This window comes from Castor canadensis, chromosome 6 (assembly GCF_047511655.1).
Source record: "Castor canadensis chromosome 6, mCasCan1.hap1v2, whole genome shotgun sequence".
NCBI lineage: Eukaryota > Metazoa > Chordata > Mammalia > Rodentia > Castoridae > Castor > Castor canadensis.
This window is the reverse complement of record NC_133391.1, coordinates 116,542,333-116,567,841: the sequence shown is the minus strand read 5'-3', so window position 1 is coordinate 116,567,841 and position 25,509 is coordinate 116,542,333. Positions and strand designations below refer to the sequence as shown.

Genomic DNA, 25,509 nt, shown 5'->3' with positions numbered 1-25,509 from the left:
CCTGGCCCACAAGACCAAAAATCCTATGTTTTCCCTCATATGTGGATATTAGATCAAGGGCAAACACAACAAGGTGATTGGGCTCGATCACATGGTAAAGCAAGAGCACACAAGGGAGATATGAGGATAGGTAAGACACCCAAAAAAGTAGACAGCATTTGTTGCCCTCAACACAGAGAAACTAAAGCAGATACTTTAAAGCAACTGAGGCCAATAGGAGAAGGGGACCAGGAACTAGAGAAAAGGCTAGATGAAGAAGAATTAACCCTGAAGGTAACACACATGTACAGGAAATCAATGTGAGTCAATTCCCTGTATAGTTATCCTTATCTCAACTAGGAAAAACCCTTGTTCCTTCCTATTACTGCTTATACTCTCTCTTCAACAAAATTAGAGATAAGGGCAAAATAGTTTCTGCCGGGTAGCGAGGGGGTGGGGGGGGAGTGGGAGGGGGCGGGGAGGTAAGAGAAGGGTGGGGGAAGGGGGGAGAAATGACCCAAACATTGTATGTACATATGAATAAAATAAAAATTAAGAATAAAAAAAGAAAGGTCAGTGTTGTTTTGATTTGCATCTTTCATGTGACTCTTATTTGTGAACACTTCTTCATGTATTTACTGGCCATTTGTACTTCTTCCTTTGAGAATTCCCTATTTAATTCATGTGTACATTTCTTCATTGGGGTGTTCATTCTTTGAAGGCTGAGTTTTTGAGTTCCCTGTAGATTCAAGATATTAGTCCCTTATCAGATGAGTAGCTCGCAAAGATTTTCTCCTATTCTGTGGCTGTCCCTTGAGTCTGCTAACTGTTTCCTCTGCTGTGCAGAAGCTGTTTAGTTTGATGCAGTCCCATTTATTCGCTTCTCTGAGAGGGTGAGCCTTTTGATTCTGTTTAGAAAGTCATTCCCCATAGCTATTTGTTTCAGTGTATTTCAAAGTTTCTGGCCTTATATTAAAGTCTTTGATACACTTTGAGTTGATTTTGATACAGGGTGACACAGGGATCTAGTTTCAGTCTGTTTCCAGTCTTATATTAAAGTCTCTGATCCATTTTGAGTTGATTTTGATACACAGTGAAACACAGGGATCTAATTTCAGTCTTCTACATGTGGATATCCAGTTTTCCCAGAAACATTTGTTGAAGAGGCTTGTCTTTTTTCCATCGTGTGTTTTGGGCTCCTTTGTCAAAGATCATTTGGCTGTAGATGTGTAGGTTTATGTCTGGATCTTCTATTCTGATTCATTGGTCTTCCTGTCTGTTTTTGTGCCATTCACATGCTATTTTATTGTTATGGCTCTGCAGCATAATTTGAAGTTGGGTATTGTGATGCCTCCAGCATTGGACGTTTTGCTCAGAACTGCTTTGGCTATTCAAGGTCTTTTGTATTTCCATATGTATTTCACAACTGATTTTTCTATTTCTGTGGAGAATGTCATTGGAATTTTGATTCTGATCAAAATGTAAATTGCCTTTATTAGTATGGCCATTTTCACAATGTTTAGTAGAAATGCAGAATATTAATGGACTCTACACAATAAAGCCAGCATACTATTTCAAAATAAAATTCTGGTTTGGTACACATATGCCCTATATATTAAAGTGGAACAGAATCTTTGAATTTAAGAATGACTTCCGAATACCTTTCTTCCCCAGGGAAGAAATAATGTTACACTAAATTATGCAATTTCTAATATATTGAGAGAATTTAAGCCATAGAATAATCTCTTTAAGATGCTCCTTATAGTTAGTATTTATTCTAGTATGAATTCCATGGAGTAAAAACCAACAAAACTAGACAAAACTCTGTTGTATTTCTGTCAGTAATCATTCTAACACTAAGCATGAAGAAGGGGAGTGGGACCTTCACACAATTTTATCACACAAAATTTTATGTGCTCAATGCTTTGCTGTTTCCTACAAATAAATTTATTGTGTTTGAACCTTTAAGGAGTTTATGGTCTACAATAAACATTACTTATATAAAGAACACATAGAAAATATGAAAATATTTTGATTCAAGAAGTGAATGATTTAAGTAAAGTTCTAGGATGGGAAAAGTACTTGCTGGCCAAAAGCCCTCATTCTCCAGTTGGATAAACCTAAATCTAAATGTTGGCTCCTTTACTAACCAGTGTTTGACCTTGGACATGTTATTTAATCTCTCTGTGCCTCAATTACCTAAACTGTAAAAGTAGGTTAATAATGCTAAACTCATATGGATGTGTGGATAAAGCAAGATCAAGTACAGAAAGTGTTGATCACCATATCTGGCTTATATTAATCCTCAAAAATTTTAGCTACTATTATCACTACATTATTGAAGTTCTGTAAGAAAGAATTCCTGTTTAACATACATGAATGGGTGGGGGCAGGGAGGAAGGGAGGAAGAAGAGAGGGAGGAGGGAGCGGGGGAGAGAGAGAAAAAGAGAGGGAGAGAGGGAGAGAGAGAACATGCATGAAATGTATCAATACTTAGGGCTTATTATAATGAGTAAAAGGGCCTCCTGGGAAGGAAGGAACACAGAAACCCTCAATGTCTTCTTCCAGATGTTGTAAATTCCTAAAACCTGTCAGGGAAGCTGTAATAAAATCCCTTCTTTGCCCTCCTCTCAAAAAGTACAGTAAAAGCCCATCCAAAGATACATTTACTGTTCCAAGTGTATAGTCATCCTAAGGACAGGTAGCACTGAAGAAGTAAATGAACTGAATTGAATGAGTTGGAATTATGGGAACCAGGCAATCCGTGAAGTACAATTCTTCATTTATCATAACTGGGTAATTTAGCTTTTTTTTTTTTTTAAGAATGTGTTTGTATATAAGGGGAATGACACATATTACCATCTTTCTTCCTGTAAGTAACTTACCAAGGTCACACATCAGTACATAAGTAGTGTCAGGATTCAAATTCATAACACTAACCAATATATTGCCTTTTGTGGTAATCCAAGAGCAGGAAGATAAGTTCATATTTAGCTTGCATACATATGATAGAACTGAGATGATACACAAATCTGTAAGAGTTGAGCCTATGAGAACTGTTTTCAAATAATCAGAGCTTACCAATAATAACTGTTGAAGAGAGTAAACACAAAATCAAATCCTAAGATGTCCTAACTAAAAGATAGTGTGGCCTCAGGCAAGTTACTTAATTTTAATATAAACTTGTTTCCTCTTCTGTAAAAACAATACTTTGATTACTTCTCAGGGTACCTGAGAGAAAATAAAATACATAAAGTACTTAGTACAATAATTACTACTTGGTGATCCTCATACAGTAGTATATCCATGGTACTGGGATGTAGGTCAGTAGTTGGGCAATTCCCTAGCAATCACGAAGGCCCTGGGTTTGAATTCCCAGTCCCTCAAAAAGAAATGGTAGCAGATTGTATCATACCATATCATCACTGCCTCAACAATTTCATATTAATTTTGAAGATCAAGACAACTATGCATATTAAAATAGTAAAATTACTAAATTTCAGTTCTATTGAAAAATGAATCAGTAAACATTTCACTATCTCCTATCTTTGGCCTTTGAGGGAAAAGAAATAAAAATTTTGATAAATGATGTTTGGTGATATTCACTGATTTGCTGCTTACTTGTCATGTTTTACATATATTACTTTTGTATATTACTTAACTACTACCAATGACAATAATTAACAATGATTTATGTTTCTTTTCCTATGAATAAACTATCTTTAGAAATGAGAAGGGAACAGTTGTACAATGTACAGCCCTACAGTTGAATCTTTTTTCCAAGAAATTACAATCAGTGGAAATCTGTTGTCTCAGCTTAAGTCCCATTGCTTTGAAAGAGAACCAAAGATTCTATTCCTTTGCCATTCAACAATGCAAAGAAATCAATAAGTTGAAAGAAATATATACTTCATGCGTCCTTCACTCAAAAGAGGAAATAAAAATGGGAACCTTGCACAAGAATTCTGGTTGTTACTTTACTAAGGAAGGTAAGCAAAGTAAAATTTGCTTAGTTCAAACAGTAAAAACTAGCCCTAAACCTAAATCACCTGATTAAGCCTTTTAAGGGTCACCTCAGTTAAATACAGAAATTAATTCTACTTAATAACATCTTTAATCACTAATGAGAGCGCTGGCTATGATTAAATGCATGAAAATAGTCCACTCTCTTTATGTGTACATTTAATTACTCTAGCTGAATGCAGAACTCCTCTTCCAGAAATAACATGGTATAATTTAATTGAATTTAGTTGTGACTTCAAAGTCCTTGCTTTTCTCACATATCAGTCACTTTGGTAAGTAACTTTACGTATATTACGTCATTTATTCCATACTTAACATTGAACATAAGTGCCACCGTCAACAGCTAAGAAAACATACTAAGAGGTTAGTTACAATGCCCAAGGTCTTAAGTGGCAGAGACTAATGTGAATCCAGGTTATCATGGCTCTAAGTATTGAAATTCTGGGACACTGGCTCCTCTTTCTTTTAAATAATATAAAAATAGCTTTCATTTTCTCCATATTTAGATTCTTTTCTGTCTTTTAAGACTTAAAAAATGGTAACTAAAACTTTAAAAAATGTCTTAAGCCAATATAGTTCTAAAGCTAAAACATAGAGAAAACAAAATTTATCATAGTTTTCTTTAGGTTGGAGAAAACTTGTTATCAATAAAACAAGAAAGAAAAGCTTTTTTTTTTTCAAGGATTAATATTAAGAAGAAAGTTCTTATGGCATGCTAGATCCGACTGGTTTTTCTTGTTTTGTGGTGTGGATGGGCTTTGTGGCTCTTAAAAATAACTAAAACAAAGCTGTCTGACACAATTTGAGCTTGCTATAGCAAGGAAGCCTAACCTATTCCGGTGTTCTCTCCTCTATGAGACAAGCCGTTATATAGGCTTAAACAGTGTTAAAAAAAAAAAATAACTAAAACAGGTGCTTCGACTACAAGTCTGTGAAACACATATGAATAAGTATAGACATGTATATGAATGGGCACAAAGTTCTCATAAGTCACTCAAGAATGGTTGGATGATTTTAGAACGTTACCTATCTTCTATCATATCACTGAATAAGATAATATGGTGGGCTTATTAGTATCATGGTTTGTTTTTTTTAAAGTCTACTTACCTGATATTAACAGCAGAAGTAAAAGATTAGATTTAAATTATAAGAAAGTAGCCTATATGTTTATATCAGAAAGATTTTCTGTAAGTTTATCATTAGATAGCTTCATATTTATAAAGATTAAGTGATTTTTCAAATGCTTGTACTAATAGTTACAGATGACTACAAAATAGTTACAGATGACCACTGAAGCTTTTAAACATTAATTTTATAATCCTTTTACCAAGGTCAATAAATACATTTTAAATGTATTTTTATTGTAAAGCAAAGTATGTTTTATAAAAAAGGGTGTATTTACTTCAATTAACAATGAAAAATACTTATTATAATAAATACCTTAATGAAACTCAAATGTTAGAAATAAAAATATTTCATAAATTTGTATCTGTACTATTTTACTCTTTACCATTAAATAATGTTCAACTTTTTAGTAATATACTTTACATTCAAGAATGCTTTAAAGGAATTATTGTGAGGATAACCTAGTCCTCCAACAGGTAAATCTTACCTTGTGCTGTTCAATGGCATCTATCCACTGCTGTCTATGATCTGGATCCTGAGCACGAAGATACCAAACACTATCATTTACACTAATATCAAATCGACATTCATCAAAGTCATGGGGCTGTGGGAGGAAAAAAGTAGAAAATGAAAAGCAAGGTTAATTATATTCTTAGAAGTGTTGTACCCTTCAGCAAAAACGTGAGAATATTCGTTCTGTGCTGCTTGGAGACTTGTTATTTTAAAATTTTTCTACTTAAATTACTTCTTCAAAGATATCTTAGACAACAGAACACATGTCAAGATACTAAATCCAAGTTTCATTCACTACTCCTAAAAATGAGTTGACACATAAACTATGAGCATCTATTTCAAAAGCACTGAGCTAATATTTTTCATTGAATGATTTAAGTTAGTTTAGCTAGTGGGAAAACCTCCAAAGGGATAATTTTTAATGCCAAAATAAATTTTAAGAAAGATATTTACTATCATTTTTTACTTAATCCATTATTTAGAAGTAAGCTCTCATTATGAAGCTATATTTTTATTAAATTTAATGAAATTCAGCAAAATAACCATAGTACTAACATTCTCCCCAAATCCGCAATTAGCTTCTAGGTTTTTATGTCTTTTGACAGCAACAGCCAGGAAAACGTCCAATTTTCATTGGATGTAAAATGAACATTACAAGAGCTGTGTGAGAAAGCTAAAGGAAACCTTCTGCATCAAAGTAGAAGCACCAAATACAAATGCCAACCTGATTCAGTGCTTTAGATTCTTTGTAAAGCACATAAAGTTATTGTTTTATATCCTTGTTTTTCTACCAACATGAACTCAAATATGACAGGATGTATCACATTTGCCATTCCTCCTACCAGATAGGATAGGGTCAATTTTTTTTTCTGTGATCAGTCTTCCCTTAGATGGAAGTGGATCCATTCTGGTCAGTGTAACAATAAACTTACTAACTGAATAGAATCTACATATTGCATTTGTAGGGTTTAGTGTTTATTTTCTCCCTCCTTTAACAACATCAATCTTTGATCTTCTTATCAATTTATTTAACAAAAACAATATAATGTTTTATAGTTCTATGTTCTTTAGTCTATGAAACAATTTCTCTTTTAAGATTAAGATAACAAATCAGGTTCTGACCAGTGAAATGATACAAATAAATTAAACATTTCCTGAATCACTATGTGCTAGGCATCACAGTTAGTACTATAGTGGGAAGGAAAGTATGCTACAAAGAAGCAAACAGGGAAAAAACCAAGACAATAAATACCTCATACCAGTAAGAACGAATACAGGAAAATATAAAAGACAACACTGAACATACATAAAGAAAATAATAAACTGAGCATGGTGATGCATGTCTGTAATACCAGCAGTAGAGAGGCTGAGGCAGGAGGATTGAGAATTCAAGGCCAGTCTGGACTATCTACAAAGTACCAAGGCAGCCTGAGCTACGGAACAGATAGCTACATAAGCAAACAGGCTAAAAGTCATGGACATATAATCAGATTTGAGAAAATACACAAAGTGAAAGACATACAATATACTCATGTGCAACATAAGGATGTCTTGTTTCATGAGTGACTGAATATATAGTGGTTCCATAAGATTTTAATGAGAACTGTAAAATTCCTACAACCAGTGATGCTGTAGTTAGCTGTCTAGTGCAATGCATTACTTATGTTTGTGGTGATACTGGTATTAACAAACCTATGGTGCTACTAGGGTTGCACAAAAATACAGTATATACAATTATGTACAGTACATACAAAATACTTGACAATGATGAGTGGCTATGTTACTGATTTATGTATTTACTTTACTATACTTAACATTACTTTGGTGTATTCCATCTGCTTCTTAAAAAAAAAAGTTTACCATAAAGCATTATGCCATATTAAACAGGTAGCAACCTCAAACATCTTACTTACTAAGTCTTTTGACTGCACCAGAGACTATATTGAGAGACTGACCTATACCACCTAGGTTTATGTAAGCAGTCTCTGGAATGTTAACACAAGGACATTAAGTAATACATGACTTTAAGGAATAGGCAAAGGAGGAAAAGCAAGTATTTTAATTAGTTCTTGAAAACAAGAATGTAATAAATTTAACAGATACTGTGCTCAGGGAAAGGACACCAAAAGATCAACGCAAAGATATTCTGTAAAGGTAATAAGTTTTAAGAATAAAGGAAATGCTAGAGATGTTTCACAAGTTTTTTTTTTTTTTCATTATTATTGCCTCTCCTCTCCACTTAAAGTAATTAAATACTAAGGAATCCAAGGAGTAAGATACTGTCAGGCAGATTTTTTTGTGTGTGCATTACTGAGGATTGAACACTGGGTTTCAAGCATGGAATGGAAGCATTCTACATTACACCATGATTCAGCCCTTTTGTTTTTGAGGTAGGGTGTCACTCACTTTGCCACGGCTGTCCTAGGACTAAGATCCTTCTACCTTAGCCTACCAAGTAGCTGTGATTACAGCTGTGTCTCACCACACCCAGCTCATCTGGCAGATTCTTCTGAAGTCACAAGCCACTGCAATATCTTAGATTTCACTCCCCTAAGAACAAACTATCACTACCAGTAAGAATGCATGCTACAGAAGAAACTCATCTACCATAGGTGGGCCTCTCATTTTATCATGGTAGTATTCATTGCTATAGAGAAAAACTTTTACTCTAAAAGGTGAAATGAATATATGGCATTATAATATCCACTATCTATCAAATAACCTTATAAAGATAAAGAGGCATAAATGCACAAATAAAAATACAGAAGAAAGTAGTAACTGAGTGGGTCCAACAAAGCTGAAAATTAAACATCTGCAAGGGGAAAGAAGTCAAAAGATAAAGCCAATTTGTATGCAGTGCTAGAGAAGCAAAGGAATTAAAGCTGTCAAGTGGCCCTAAATGTAAAGATATGAGTAGAACTAAAAATAAGACCACTGATTGAGCCATTAAAAGATGCAACTAGGGCCAGGAGCTGGTGGCTCACGCCTGTAATCCTAACTACTCAGGAGAGATCAGGAGGATAGCAGTTCAAAGCCAGCCTGGGCAAATAATCTTGAGAGACCCTATCTTGAAAATACCCATCACAAAAAAGGGCTGGTGGAGTGACTCAAGAAGGCCCTGAGTTCAAGCCCCAGTACTCCCCGCCCCCCGCCACACACACAATGCAAATAGGCCCCTGGAACCCAACATGCCTATCTCAAGCACTGGTGACTATAAACCTACCTCTGTGCTACCTGCCTACTACCTACCACATTAGAGACTCCATTCCCACCTCTCTGGGAGATTAAATCAGATAATCCTATACAGTAGTGGAGTGGTTTTGAAAGGTGCAGACAAGTAGATAAGGAAAAGTCTTCATATTAAAGATCTTTTTTCTTTTCTTGCTTCCCAGAAGGACTAGGACCCATACTTACTCCTTTCTATATATGCTCTTCTCTCTGCAAGGAATATTTTTCTAAGGAAAACTAAGTTATAAAAAAAAAATGCGGGGACATGTAGTAGTGATATTTGCAAGTTTCATACTCAGGTAGTTTATTAGTATGAAAGTTCTAATCTGTGAAGAATGTGCCTTTCAGAAGAACTAAGAGGTATGAGGCAACTAAGATCTAGGAAATGAAGAATGAAATACAGGAAAGATAAAAAGGAACTTCTCAGGAAGACAATAAGGAGTATCAACAGTTATCTAAAATTTACTTTGAACAATACAACAAGAGGCTTTACAAGGGATTTTTCTAGTAGGGAAAAAAACTGAAAGGAAAGATTATCCATTGAATTATCTGCTGAAATTGCTCAGTGTTCATTCATTACAAGCACATTTTTTACCTCACTAAACACAGTTATAATAATTGCTTTAAAAATCATTGATAATTTTTAATTATCAATGATAACTGATAATGAATCATTGTGATTCATTCTGAGTGTGGCATTAGTTCATTCTTTTGCCTTTGAGACAATAGTAATTTCCTGGTTTATTCTTAAATTGACTGATTTGAAGCTGATTCTGAGCAATGGAAATGTAAGCTGTGAACTCTGGATTTTGTTATACTGCTCTAAAAAGTTGTTTTTGTTTTAGCTGGCAATTAATTTTCTTAGACTTAAACTGTCAACTCTGTCACATGTTTAACAGACATGTGACAGACTCAGTTCAGACTGTTTTCAATCTGGTTTGTACACATAACTGCCCTTAAGTTAGATAAAGACTTGGGCAGAGTTTTAAGCTCAGAGTTTTGCGGCTGCCTTTCTCTGGCTCTCTTTTTGGTGTTTCCACCTCATTTTTCAACAGCCATACTTGTACCAGGTAACTTTCCGAGGTACTGTCAGAAAGATGGCCGGCTGGTTTTGCTGTTGGAGATTTGACCCTAATTATAACCAATTTTCAAATACCCTGGCAAACACTTGAAGGTCAAACACTTGTAATTAAATTTGGCTTCTCTTTTCCACTCAAGCATAAAGTATTAAAATTTCTATGCTCAACAACAGTTAAATAAATCCTATTAGATTTAAAGAATATCAATCAGTGTTCAAAATTATAAACAGAAATGGACTTTTGCTCACTTACAAAGAAGAATTTAGTTAGAAGGTATCAAACAGCTTGCATAGTTAAGAAATGTGGAAAGGAGCCACAGAAGATTACACAACAAAACCCCTGTTGAGACTGCACCACAGGTAGGTACCATTTGTACAGGCAGGGCTATTTCCACTTCTGAATCTTGTGAGCATTGCTGCTAACTTGATCCAAAGAAAAACTTCCCATCTCTCCTCCTATCATCCCTTTCCAGAATCAAAGTAAAGATGGAAAGAGAAACAAGGGACAGTGGGAGTGGAAGTGGACACAACAGTATAAGAGCAATCTAAATGGCTAAATCATATACCCATATACTACGAGAGAGATGACCACAAAGGAATGGTAGGATGGGAGAGGAAATTAATTATCTGACTTTTATAGATTAATGTGAGAGACCTTTTACTCAAAGTTGGGAATTCCTCAAAAGCAAGGGGATTTTGATGATGAGTTTGCCACTTACTAAACTATTACCTCTCTTTTCTGTTTTGTACTACTGGGATCAAGATGCTGCAAACTGCCTTTCTCCTTTGTAATTTTCCTTCCCCATGTTCTGCCAATCTGGGCACTAGATTGAGACTAGCAGCCAGAAAGTATAGAGAAAGACCTTGTGCTTTTCTGTTTTCACACTATTTTAATCAGCATCTACTCAGGAAAAGTCCTTAGCCGTGGCAGTGGCAGTCAGTTCTAATCCTCAGTCTCTTATACTTCCCTGAACCAGCTTCATGTAGGCACTTTGGAAATAACAGCTGTTCAAGAACCACTTCTTGCTTCTACTAAATGTAGCCTTTTGATATTCTGCTTTCCAGATTACTGTGATATTAGTACCAGTTACACAGGATGTAATCCCCTGTGTAGATGTCTGAGATCCAGGTGCAGAAGACATTTCCTCTAATCTTCTGAAATAACAGCGGCAGATCAACAGTGCCCCTTTCCATCTGAGCTTCAGCCCCTTAGGGATCCTTTCTCTGAGTTCCAGGAATACTTACTAACCAGGCATCCCTTTCAACTCAAGGTTTAAGCCTCATTCCAGGAGTCTTTTGAGATACTGGTACCAGGACCAGCAAGCAGCTTCTTTCCTTCAGTGGACTGGGCCCCAAAGCTGTAGACTTTTCTAGGTTTTGATAACTTTTCCCCTTTGTTCCTGTAGCCTACAAACTAAAAGCTGATCCTTGTAGTTACTGCTTCTGTATTATCTCAATATTTCCTTTTTAACCTTTTACTTCTCCCCCATCTGTTTAATGACTTCCTGTATTAAGCACATTCTGCTGAAATAGCTAAAGTGATTTCTGGTATCAAATGGACCACTGACTGATGCAAATAAGCAGTCCCAAAATGCCAAATGTTGATCTCCTAACAGGATATTATACAAGTATTTAAAAAAGTGTTCCCAAAGTTTGGAAATTTAATTCAACAACTTAAGAAGAAAATAAGGAGGCTATCAAAATATATGTACAATGTGATCCTAATCATACTGCTGCCTCAATAGCACTGTAGTTTGTGTGCGTAATTCAAGATTCTACTACATGAAATTATAGACCCAAAAGAGCAGGCCAATTTTATACACCAGTATATTCTAATACTGAACACAGTAACTGATTTAAGTATTTATTTATTGAATGCTGAGAATGAAATTCAAAAAATTATATCCACACAAAAACATGCACACAATTGTTCATAGCAGCTCCAAATTGGAAACCAAATTTGCCCTTCAATTTGTGAATGGTTAAAGTATAGAATGCACATGGACTATTACTCAGTAATAAAAATAATTAAATTATTGATACACTTAACAATTTGAGGGATCTCAAGTAAATTATCCTGATGGAAAAAAGTCAATCTCAACTGAATCATTCTGTTTATATGAAATCCTTCAAACAATAAAATTATGGAACTGAATAGTGGATTCCAGGAGGTCAATGATTGGAGAACAGGCTGGAGGGATAGAACAGAGATGGTTGTGATTATAGAAGCAGCATGAAGTATCTTTATGGTGGTAAAATAGCTTTGTATTTTGACTGTGATGGTGGTTACAAGAAGCAAAGCAAATGATAAAATTGCATAGAGCTATACAAATACATTCCATGTAAAACTGGTTAAAATCTGAATTAATTTCTGTGAATTATACTATGGTTAATTTCCAGATTTTGATATTTTATTATAGCTATGTAAGATCTTACCACTGAGAAAAACTGGAGGAAGGGTACACAGAGCCTTCATATTGAATTTTTGCAGTTTTCTTAGTATATAATTACCCCCCCAAAATTAAAGTTTTTTTGTTTGTTTCTTTGTTTTGAGACAGGGTCTTGATATACAGAGCCCAGGCTGGCCTTGAACTCTTAATCCCCCTGCTCTGGACTCCACCTCCTGGGTGCTAAGATTATAGCTGTTTGTGACCATTCCCAATTCTTCAAGATTTTAAAGTAAAAAAAAATGAAATTAACCAAAATGTAAAAAGTGGATCTCTCTTAGTGTTGGAATTATATGTGATTTTATTCTTTATACTTTTCTATATTTTCTAAGTTGTTGCAGAGGCATTATTTTACAATACGGAAAGATTAAAAGAAAGAAAGTGTAAAGGGAGAAAATGTAATGTTAAACTATTGTTGAACTGACAGATATCAGGAGTTACCTACATCATTCTTGAAACTTCCATGTGAAATTACTTCATAATAAAGAGTTAAGAAATAAAAATAATATATAGGCATGGTGGTGGCAATGCATGGTTGTAATGTTAGCACTTGGGAGGCTAAAGTAGGAGGATCATGAGTTTGAGGCAAGTCTAGGCTATGGAGTGAGTTCAATGCCAACCTGGGCTATTTAGAAGATCCTGTCTCAAAATAAATAAACCAAAAGACACCATTAGTCAACTATATTTGTTCTTTCTTCAAAATAGTCCCCTCTGAAATCCAGATACTTAAATCTCTCCTTACATCCCAGTGATAAGTACAGTCAAAGTTCATCAGACATGTGAGGAAAATCTCTAACATTAAAATCAAAGCCTAAATGCTAAGGGGTTTAAAAAAAAAAAGAACTCTTAGGAAAGTCAGTGATAAAAAGACCACGAGATACACACAAACACACACACACACACACACACACACACACACACACACACACAAACTCCAGCTACCCCTGTCCTCCATCACCATACTTTCACTCATTGCTCTGCCTCTATATCTAAGAGTCATCTCAATATCATCCAAATTTATAATCTAACCTGCCTTCCTACACTGATCCTGTAGGCCTCTACACTGCTATAAATGGTAGCTACCAGTTAGATCAGAATCATCTCATTCTTTATTTCTCTCATACCCCGTAAAGAAATAATCCATAAGTCTACACATTTTTTTCAGTTCTACCTTAAAAACAAATCCAGAATCCAACTGCTTCCCATAATCTCCACCACAACACTAGTCCAAACCATAATCTCTTATCTGGATTATTTGCAGTAGCTTTCTAAGGCTGTCTATATTCCATTTTCCTGTTAAGAAAACCCAGCAGCCAGAGTTACCTTGTTTCAAGGATCAACTCAGTACTCTGCTCTAGTCTTTAGTAACTTCCCATCTTATAAAGCATAAAAGTGAACATCCTTAAAATGATTTACATGGCTCTATCAATCTGGATCTACCAGATCTCTCTGCTTTCTTTTCTCAATATTCTGCCTGGTCCACTCCATTCCAGCTATACTGATCTTCTTCAAGAACCGCTACTCCTTCTTATCTTGTCAACTCTTACTAAATGGCATGGCTCATTCCTTTTCCTCCTTCAGATTTCTACTCAAATATCCCCATTCCACCCATTACAAGAACTTTTCCCTCAATATTTTTGTATCTGTGAAATAAGGATATGGTTCACAATTGACATTAACTTGAATTTTCAATGTAGCATATAAAATAAATGTACAAACTCATTAAATATGGCAACAATTCATTAGAGAAACCTTGCCAGACCACCCCACAAATACAGATGTTAAAGTAAAAGAGCAGAACCTCAGAACAGACTCCCAGACAAGTTTAATCTGAGCATCTGTGTAGTCAACAGCAAAATGTCTTCCTCGACAATTTGTTTTCCTTTTTGTTTGTAAACTTTACTTATAAATCTCTCAGTGTTCATTACTCATTTCAAGTTCATTTAACATACAGACTTAATGTACACTCTTGGTAGTTTGACTCTTATTTTTCCATTAATTCTGGGTATCTCTGAATAAACAAAACTTCCTTTTAAATTTTATTCTCAAATAAAGGCTGGAGAATGATATAGCCAGACTCTGATCCTTTTTCTTCTTCTTCATCATCATCATTATCATCAGAGATACTAGGATTCTGAACTCAAGGCATTATGCTTCCTAGGCAGGCACCACTTGAGCCATGCCCCAAGCCCCCACTTTTTTTTTTTTTTTTGCTTTAATTACTTTTTCAAGAACATATTGTATTTTTGCCCTGGGCTGGCCTTAAACTGCAGTCCTCCTTCCTATACCTCTCAGTAGCTGGGAACACAGATATGGACGACCACACCTGGCTTATTTGTTGAGATTTGGGGGGGGAAGGGTGGTAGTCTTACTAACTTTTTGCCTGAGCTGGCTTTGAACCACTGTCCTTCAGATCTCTACCTCCTAAGTAGCTAAGGATACAGAAGTGTGCCCCACACCCAGCCCTTGACCTCTTATTTTTAACAACTAAACTTGAGCTGTATACTATATAGTAATGCAGTAGGCTATAAGCTACTCTTGTCTGTTGCACAATGGAAATAGGGCTAATGTGAACTGAGATGTAATGGAAATCTAAAACAAAAATTGGCTGGCAGAGTGGATCAAGTGGTAGAGCACACCTGCTTAGCAAGTGGGAGGCCATGAGTTCAGACCTCTGTACCACCACCGCCAAAAAAAAAACCAAAAAACTTTAAAACAAAAACTGAATTTCTAAGACTTGAAAGAATATGAATTATCTCAGCAATAATTTTTATGATTACATACTAGAGCAACATTTTGGATGTACTTAAATAAAATATGTTTTTTCTTTTATAATGTTATAGAAAAATTTTAATTGTAACTATAACTTGCATTTGTAACTAATATTTCTATTGGACAGTTATATCTAACCTATTCATTCATTTTTTAAAGGATTGACCAAATATTTTTTAAGAATCTATGACTTACCCAGCAGTCTTCAAGGCACTGAAGATACAACAGTGAGGATGAATAGGCATGGTGTCTAACTTTGCAGAGCTTACATTAACCAAATAATCACAAAATAAATGTAAAGGTTCAACTGTAATAAGCTATAGGTAAGAAAGGTAAACAATGCTGACAAAGTCTATAATGAAAGGATGGAACCATGTTCGCACTCATTTGTGTAAGCTAAAAAGTTGATCTCCTAGAAGAATGGAATTAAATAGTGGTCAGTAGAGACTGGGAAGGGTATGGAGGAAAAAGTTAAATAAGGGACACCAAAATGCAGAGGAATTAATTCTGAATTTTCCATAGTATAGTAGGTTAACCATTAGTTAAAATAATGCTTCTATGGTACACTTTTAAATAACTAGAAAAGAGAAGTATGAAACTCCTACCACATAAAAATGATTAATGTTTGAAGAGACAGAAATGTTTATTACCCTTACTTAATTATTACACACTGTATATACTATCAAGTTACCATAATGTACCTCATAAAGATGTACAAAATTATGTCTCAATAAAACAAAACAAACAAGACCAGGAGATCAGGGAAGACTTCTAATAAAGTAATATTTGAGTTGGGACGAAAGATGAAATGGGAAAGTAATAACATTCTACACAGGAAGAAAAGCACAAGTAAAGATCTTGTAGCAGGAACACACAAAATAAGACACTTGAAAGAAGTATAGCACAAATACACACAGGTGAGACTTAAGAAGAAGGCAGCAGATGGACCCTCAACATCTGGTGGCACAGAGAGTAAGAAGCTGGGAAGCTTTCTTTCCTTCATTTGGCCTGACATTTCACTTTAGAAATACAGATACTAAGTCTATTGTCTTAAATCACTTGAACATTATCAGTGAAGATTCAAATAAAACAAAATTCTAATGCTTCAAAAATATTCTGTGTAAATCTTCTGTGATGTAGGGATTCCTATATCCCTATGCAAATCTGATGAAATCTTTATAGACTTCTTCTCAGAACACTGTTTTCAAAAGTATAAACAAAATATCTGAGTATAAACAAAACATATTATATAGAACTCATAACAAAATTAGTCTTAAATGAGATGCAAACTATATGCTAGCTTAAATTGACACATTAATATCTGGTAGCTGGTATTAAATATTTGCAATATATGTGATACCAATGTGACAATGTCTGTAATTGTGGTTAATGACAATATTGTCATGATTTCTGCCTATACTGTTGATTAAAATGCTAAATTTTATTTGAGTTAGTAGAAATATAGTTATACACTTTTTCTATCATGTTTGGAAACCGCATGTGGACTTGCTATCAAATTTTACTGGCAGTGGTCTCTCACTAAAAGTAACTGCATCTACCTATTGAAAAAAATCGCAAAATACAAACTCCTACATTGAAGCATTATTTCCTTTTCTGAAAAAACTGTACTAATGCAGACTAAAATAATTTTAGCAAGCAAATTAATATAAACAGACTTCTTCAACATGCTATACTCTTCCTAAAACATATTTGGTCAAAAATTAACTATTTAGTGTCAACCATCTTGATCAACAATTCTGAATAAATCTGGCCATTTTGGGATATCAATTCCACACAAGAAATATAAGGACTTGCTCTTTCTTAACTTTTATAAAACTTAGTTTTATAAGGACATCATGCTAGGCACTGGGAATTCTCAATGTAAGACATAATCTTGTCTAAGTACTGCAATATAGTAAAACTTGCATTCAAAATAAAGTGAAACTTATTTTTTACAATGATAATGTTACTGGAATGTAATAGAGCCTTATCAGAACATATCTGATTATAATTACTTGATCACAGAGTATTTCAACAACCTTAGCTTAGCTTCTTAAACTAATTTCTTTCCAAACTGTTGTTTTCTGAGTAGAAAAAAAACCTAGTAACTTGACACTATTTTCATGTCTTTCAAAGATTTACTTTTATATAGAATTACAATATTGCTAAACTCTAAATTTTAAGTTTCCATTTTTATTAAAGTTGTATAATATTAAAATAACTGTTTGACTTAATATAAAATCCTTGGCTCACACTTTGAGTTGCTTTTTTTTTTTTTAAAGTCTTCTTTGTTGGCCTTGCAAAATCTGTTGCCAACTGAATTCTTTTGCTTTTATAGTTTAATTTGTTTGTTTTGCTTGAAGGCCTTAAGGATTTTGTCTTTGAAATCTAAGTTTTACCAGTCCATGCCTCAAACTTTATCATTTTGGGTGTGTTAGTCAGTGTTCTGTTATGGTGACAAAATACCTGAGGTAATTAACTTAAAGGAGGAAAGGTTTATTTTGGCTCACGGTTTCAGGTTTCAGTTCAAATGCAGTTGGATCCATTGCTCTTGAGCCTATGGTGAAATGGAGTATCATGTACTGAAGCAAAGCTGTTTACCTCATGGCAACCAAGAAGCAAAGAAAGAGCTTAGGATCACAACATCTCAATCATGCATCAGTGATTTAACTTCCTTATACTAGGCCCCATCTCCTTAGGTTCTCCTACCTCCCAACAGCAACACGGGCTGGGAACCACACCTTCAATGCATGAGCCTTTGGGGACATTTAAGATCCAAACTAGCACTGGGTTAATTTTCCCAAGTTATCCAGTGAGCCTTTCCAATGTAGAACTCCAAGTCTTTCCCTGTTCCTTGAAAAGTTTTCCTGGATTACAACTTAAGGTATTATTTCATTTAAATATTCTTCTTTAGAAACTCCAATAACACGATTTTATTCCTTCTTTGCCTACAAAGTAATTTCTACTAATGTCTTTTTGTCTTTATCTTATTCATTTTCTTTGTTGTTTTCCAATCATTCAATATCCTTAGTAAATTTTCATTTAAATCTCTTCCTCTTCAATACTGGTGTGTTCGGTTTTTTTTTTTCTTGAGATAATTTCTGTTATTTTCTTTCTTGAGAAAATTCATTTTCCTGGTTTTTAAAAAAATTTCAGCTCTTAATTTTGAATTTGTGATTCAATATGATGTTTTCTCCCATTTTTATTAGGATATATTTGTTGTACTGGGGGGAGATTCATGGTGACAATTCTGAATAGCCTTACACTATAGATTGTTTAGATCATCTTCACCATCTCCCTCTGGCAAACCCCTTCCTGCCCTGGAGTTGCAAGAGGTTTTATTGTTCTATTTCATAATATAAAGCTCATCAATCATATTCCCTCACCTTTATCTTCTTCATTTACCCTTCCTCCTCTCACAAATCCCCCCTACCACTGTACCTATTTTACAGCCCTGTCTTTTATTTTTAATTCCAAGTCAATGTTCAAAGGGTTTCTCCATGTATTCCTGCTGTGAGTGTACTTTATTTTGGCCCGTTCAACCCCTTCCATTACTCTCCCTTACCCCTTCTGTCCTACCATCCACATTATTCAAAAGTTTTCAGTACATATCATATATATCCTCCACCTGCACAGATGTAATTTTGATATTGTTGACTATCATTTTCCTTTCCTTTCCCTTCTCCCCCAAGTGCCATGGAGTAGTCCCATTATTACAAACATGTTCTACATATATATTTGTACATGATCTTGTTTGTTTTTGTGTGTTTATCTTTTGGATCTATATTCCACATATGAAAAGAAACATGTGGCCTTTGTCTTTCTCTAACTTACTTCACTTACCATGATGTCTTCCAATTGTATCCATTTTACCCTTAAAACATGTGGTTTCATTCTTCCTTATGGCTGAATAAAACTCCATTGCATTTATTTATCACATTTCTTAATCCATTCATTAGTTGTAGGGCATCTGGGTTGCTTCTGTAGCTTAGCTATTGTGAACAGTGCTGCAGTGAACATTGGTGTGCAAGTGTGTCTACTGCATCCTGACTTACATTCCTTCGGGTATATGCTCAGGAGTGGTTATCACTGGATTATATGGCAGCTCTATTTTTAGTTTTTAAAGGAATCTCCATACTGCTTTCCATAATGGTTACACTAACTTACATTCCTACCAACAGTATATAAGGGATCGTTTAACCACATTCTCACCAACATTTGTTGCTGTTTGTGTTTTTGATGATAGCCTTAATCCACTTTGAGTTGATACTTATACAGGGTGAAAGACACAGATCTAGTTTGTTTTCTGCATGCAGATACCCAGTTTTTCCAGCAACATTTGAAGGGGCTGTCTTTTCTCCATGGTATGTTTTGTCAAAAAATCACATGGGCATAGCTGCATCGATTCCTGTCTGGCCTTCTATTCTGTTCCATTGGTCTTCATGTCTGTTTTTTTGGCAGAACCATTCTGTTTTTATTGCTATGGTTCTACAGTATAGTTTGACATCAGGAAATTGATACCTTCAGTATTACTATTTTTGTGCAGTATTGCCTTGGCTATTTAAGGCCTTTTGTATATCCATATGAACTTTAGGGTTGATTCTTTTAAATCTCTGTGATGAATGTTATTGGAATTTTGGTGGAGACTGCACTGAACATGTTAAGATTGATTTTGGTAATATAGCCATTTTCACAATTTAATTCTATCAAGGTGATATTTTTAATATCCTCAATGTGAGTATATTTAATTCTATTTGTAAGGTAGACTAATAGTTATCTTTTGCTTCAGAGTTGTTTTGGGGAAGAAAGAAATACTTCTCAGTTCATTCGTATGAAACTTTCCCTTCTGATTTTAAATACTAACTTCTTTATAAATTTTATTTATGTTTATTTTTGTGCTATTTGGGAACTTCATAATATTGCTAGGTCAATAATGCTCTTTTCTGTCATCTGCCAAAGTCTAGATGCTTTAGCAGAATTATGTTTTGGTAGTAGGGAAGGGGTTGTGTGAGACCTTTGATTTTGTGGTTATTATTTTTTTTAACAGGTCCTTAAAATAGTTTTTCTATTACCATCTAATGTCCAAAGGACTCTTCATCCTTCCTTTTTCCTCTTCCAGAGCAATGTATTTAAAAGACTGTCTCTTCAAATCGCATGTCCTTCCTTATATACAGAGAACATTCCTTTAAATGTCTGGTTGGCCCTTAAAAGGGCTCATACTTTGAAATCTCCCTCCTATAGCTGTACTCTGATCTCCCAGTTATTTATTTGTTTTTGGCAGTGAGGTTTGAACTCAGGACCTCATACTTGCTAGACAGGTGCTCTACCACTTGAATCATGCCCTCAATCCCGTTTTGCTTTTAGTTAGTAATTGGATAGGGTCTTGTGTTACTGCCCAGGCTGACCTAGACTGTGATCCTACTATTACATTTTCTGTATTGCTGGAATTATAGACATGAAACACCAAGCCCAACTTCTTAGCTGAGATGGGATCTAGATAACTTTCTGCCTTTGGCTGGCCTCAAACCATGATCCTCACATCTCCACTGGCCTCCTGAATTTCTGTGATAACAGGCATGTACTACTTTTTTTTTTTTAAAGATTATAAATGAATGGATTTAATCTTTCTGGTGGATCTTCCAACACTCCTTTTACTATCACTTCTTCTGTCTTGGCTACATATCTTGGTCTAATTTTGCTCAGGTCTTAGAGCAGTGAGGAAGAAGCATGTAGGAACTTGTTAAGATTCCCTTATTCAATCATTTTGTAGTTCTGGCATTATCTTTCTACAAGTAATGTTGAATAGTAGAAATAACCGTGTATTAAGTAGAAATTTTATAGATGTGAAGTTATTTTTTATCTTTTTAGGAGGTAACTTTTTGGGAAGCTATTTACAATTATTTTCCAGCTACTCCTGTCTTCAGATACCTGGAAACCCAGGCATACAGGTTAATTTAAGGAGCTAAGTGGTTCAGTAAAGTTTGATATAAAGAAAACAATAGTATCTTTTCCTTTATCTTCATTTTCCTGTCCCTACAAGTAATCATTTTCACCTTTTATCTGATAACTTGTAAAATACCTAACACAACGCTTAGCACATTATGGTTGCTCCATTTTTGTTTTTGTTTTTAATCTTATAGTACAGACAAAAAGATGAGGAGGGAATCTAGAGTGGTTTACTGAAATGTTGTGGGCTTAGCTTACACACAGGAGGGAAGATGGGCTTTTGACAGTGGAAGGGAAAAAAGACATTTTGGACAAGGGGAAACTGAATGAACAAAGAAGGCAAGGAATGTCAAGATGCCAGTCAGACCAGCAGCCAGATCTGTATAGATTTTTATTTCTTCCTTTATAACTCTTTTTATTTCTGAGAAAATCACTACACTTAACATTTTCCCTACGCCTGAAGATTTTACATCCATTGCCCATTTGCACTGCTAGAACCAATAGCAGTCTCTATGTATAAAGAGTTCATTGATTTAGATGTCAGAGCAACTATCAAAGCTCAGCATAAACAGTTAAGAAAATTAGATGATCTAAACCATTAGTCACATCCATTCTTTCCTTGAGCACTATTTATCCTGCTTTAGGAAAGTGGCTTTCAAACTTAAGCATGAAGCTGAATAATTTGTTGAAGACAGGATGCTTGAAGCTCAATCCCAGAGTTTCTAATGCATTAGTTTGGGACTGCCTGAGAATTTGCATTTCTAGTAAGTCCATGGCTTGTACTAATGCTACTGCCCTGGAGACCAGCTCTGAGGAAAGTGACTGCTAATGGGTCCTCTTTTTTTATTTAATACTTCATTGTTTTGATGGGGGTATATCTGAATAAGATATATTATAGAAAAATTTCAATGTACACAAAAATAACAGGATAATAAATGTCATTCCCACTATTTAGCCTCTCCATTATCATTTTCAACTTCTGAAATTAACTCAGGGTGATTATTGTTTCATTTTCATGACCATTAATTCACACCCTCCCAAATGGATTACTCTGAAGCAAGTTCTAAGAATATTATTTCATATGTAGGCAGCCAAGTATGTCCCTCTAAAATAAGACATTTAAAAAAATGTGGGTAAACTGAGATTGTGTTTTAAAATGCTTTTATTCTGTCCTCATATTTGTTTAGTGGTTTGGCTGGGTACAGAATTTAATATTGCCTATAATTATTCTTCGGAAGTATGATGGCAAGGTCCATTGTTTTTTAACTTCCAATGTTGCCTAAGAAGCACAGTCATTTTGAATCCTTATCCTTTGTTGTGAATTTTTTTCCCCTAAAAGCATTAATCTTTCTTCCCAATAGTCTGACTCACCACTACGTGTCTTTAATTTCTCATCTATTAATCTGAGACTTTCTTAGCTCATTTAATGTAAGGATTCTTTTATTTATATGAATTTTTCTAGTATTCTTTCACTGATAATTCCTTTCTGCTCTATTCTTTCTTTCTGAAGCTCCTATTGTTCAGATATTAGAACAGATAATTCATTTTTTTTCTCCTATTTACTACCTTTGAAAACTATTTGGTCTATTTTCTAGGAAATGTCTATAATTCTGTCTTCCAACCTTTTTACTTTTTTTCATCTGTTACCATATTTATAAATTCCAAGAGCTCTTTTTATCCTCTTCCACTCCCCCTTTCTTTTTTTATCTTTGAGGAATGGTCTCCCTATGTAGCCCAGGTAAGTCTCAAATTCCTGATTTTCCTGTGTCAGCCTTCCAAGTGTTGGGATTACAAGTGTGCCACTATGCCCAACATTCCTCTTCCTTTTTTTTTTTTTTACAGTGTACTGCATTTCATTGCTCTAAATGCTCTTATCTCTTTAGAAATACTGAAAGATTTTCTTCCTTACTTATGTCAAATAGCTGAATAATTTGTTGCCTAGTGTTGTATTTACTCTAGTAATTGTTTTCACATTGGAAGCTTCATTCATATAATTAATAGCCTTTGACTATATGGTCAGTTTTAAGAAAGAGCTACAAAGCTGACTAGAAGTCCTAAGTCCATTGGTAGAGTTTCTCAAAGATAGGCTTTGCTATAGGAGATTCCATTAAGAAGAAACATATTAGAGATACAAACAGCAAGCACATGACAAGATGTGTAACACATCATTAGTCATGGGCTGGGTAGTGGTAGAATACCTGCCTAGCAAGTGTGAGGCCCTGAATTCTAACCCCAGTACCACCAAAAATATTAAAATAAAACCATTAGTCATTAGCAAAATGGAAATAGAAACTGCATAAACTTTTAATATATACCTATTAAAAGATGAAAAACAAAAAAAAACCTGACAACACCACCGGCTACAGAAACTGTTAAGCAACTGGAATTCTCAAATACTATTGGCAGGACTGTAAATGGTACAGCCACACTAGAGATGTGGCTCAAGCAACAGAGTACTTGCTTAGTAAGTATGAAGTCTTAGGTTCAAACTCTAATACTGCCCAAAAAAAAGGTATAGCCACTCTGGAAAAGTCTGGTAGTTTTACATACACTTACCATACAACCTAGCAGTCTCACTCTCTTAGGTCTGTCCAAGAGAAATAAAAACATTTTTTACACAAAGACCTCTAACATGATGAACATTTATAGCAGTGTTATTTGTGGTGATCCAAAACTGGGAACAAATATATATCTATCAAATAGAAAATTGAATCAATTGTGATATAGTGCTCAGTAATAAAAATGAACAAGTTAGGGATATAGCCAACAACATGGATGACTCTCAAAAGCATTATGCTAAGTTAAAAGTCTGACCCAAATAACTAAACACACTAAAATTCTACTCATATAACATTCTGGAACGGTGGTTGCCAGAAGTTGGGGATGGGAGAGTGTATTACTCAGTTTCCCATCAATACAATGAAATACCTGAGGAAATTAACTTACATAGAGAAAAAGTTTATTTTGGGTCACCATTCTGAAAGGTGTAGTCTAAGATCAAGTGGCTCCATTGCTTTGTGCTTTGGCACATCATGGCAGGAGGACATGGCTAAGCAATCCACTAGCCCCCTGAGCAGCAAGCAAAGAGCTAGGGTCTCACAATTCCCTTCAAGGGTATATGCTCAAGGATCTAAGGACCTCCCACTAGGCCTACCTCTTAAAGGTCCCACCACCTCCCAAATGGGCCAGACTGGGGGCCAATTCACACCTGGACCTCTGAGGCACATCCAACATCCAAACTACAGCAGAGCAATACCTGATTTCAACAGGAAAGGAGAGAACATTCTGAGGTGATGAAAATATTTTATGTTCTAAGGTGATAATGATTATATGACTATACAGTTGTCAAAACTATAACTGGAGATGTTCAAAAGGATTAATTTTACTGTATGTAGATTATACCTCAATAAATATGATTTTTCAAAAAGTACATGCCTAAAAAAAAACAGAATAGAAATAAAAACCAAAAATCAAGTAGAATAAAACAAAGAGTAGAACAAAGAAAAAGAATATGTAGAAAGAACATAAAGAGTTAACTATTTATAGGCTTTTTGTTTTTTTTTTTAAACTTGTGAAACAGAACTGGAATTACTTCGTAGAAGAATATCTTAGAGGAAATGAATGAGAATCTGTTCAAGCACAGCATACTACACATCCTGGTTGTAATGAGTCAACTGCATCCTTATTCCCCTTTTGATAAAACTAGTGTCTCATACCAGTCTATCACCCCCATTTTTGAACTGCAGGCTTTGTTTCCAATACAAACATTTCACAAAATAAAGAAATTTGAAAGCGTATCATAAGGAAGAGATGCACAAAACACTTTAATACATTATTTCTTTTAATCACATAATCATTCTATACTTGGATTTTATTCCCCATTTTAATTAGTTAAAGAAGCCAAATTTGGTAATTAGTCCAAAGAAACCTTTTGGTCATAAGAAACAGAACCAAGATCTGAACTCAGGTTTAACTTTGGAGCTCCTTAAAAAATAGTAAATGGTACATGTTTACTATTAAAAATGGTCAATAAAAATTGACATATATGAAGCTTAAAAGACCTTCAGGAAAAGAAAAAAACTAAGAAAACAAGCTTCTTGGTAACTAATTCAAGCAAGCAGATCTTGAAGATTATGGGTACTCCTCGCTTTAAGATTACAGAGATTACAGTAAACCTCAAATTTTAGAGTTGCTTTATAAATATTTAGCAATCATGTTCCTGAAAATTCTACACAAAATAAAACGTATCACGTGTGCAATTTTCCTATGCCCATAGCATGTGATAAAATAAATCAGATATGAATCAGAAGACTTGGGTCTAACCTTAACTGGTACTTTGTTTCAGGTGTTGGACTATGTACCCCTCAAATTCATGTTCAAGTCCTAACGCACAGCTCT

The 25,509-nt window shown here is 34.8% G+C and overlaps 1 protein-coding gene and 1 pseudogene across 3 annotated transcripts in view; one reads left to right on the top strand and one right to left on the bottom strand.

Moving 5' to 3' along the window:
* Cert1 (ceramide transporter 1) overlaps positions 1–25,509 on the bottom strand; it is a 119,847-nt gene that overhangs the window by 84,665 nt on the left and 9,673 nt on the right. For all 3 annotated transcript variants that reach the window (XM_074077274.1, XM_020185696.2, XM_020185697.2), the window contains one exon: positions 5,615–5,731. In XM_074077274.1, the coding sequence (XP_073933375.1) occupies positions 5,615–5,731 (117 nt within the window). The remainder of the gene's footprint in view (positions 1–5,614; positions 5,732–25,509) is intronic.
* Positions 4,751–4,887, top strand: LOC141424501 (small nucleolar RNA SNORA28; annotated as a pseudogene).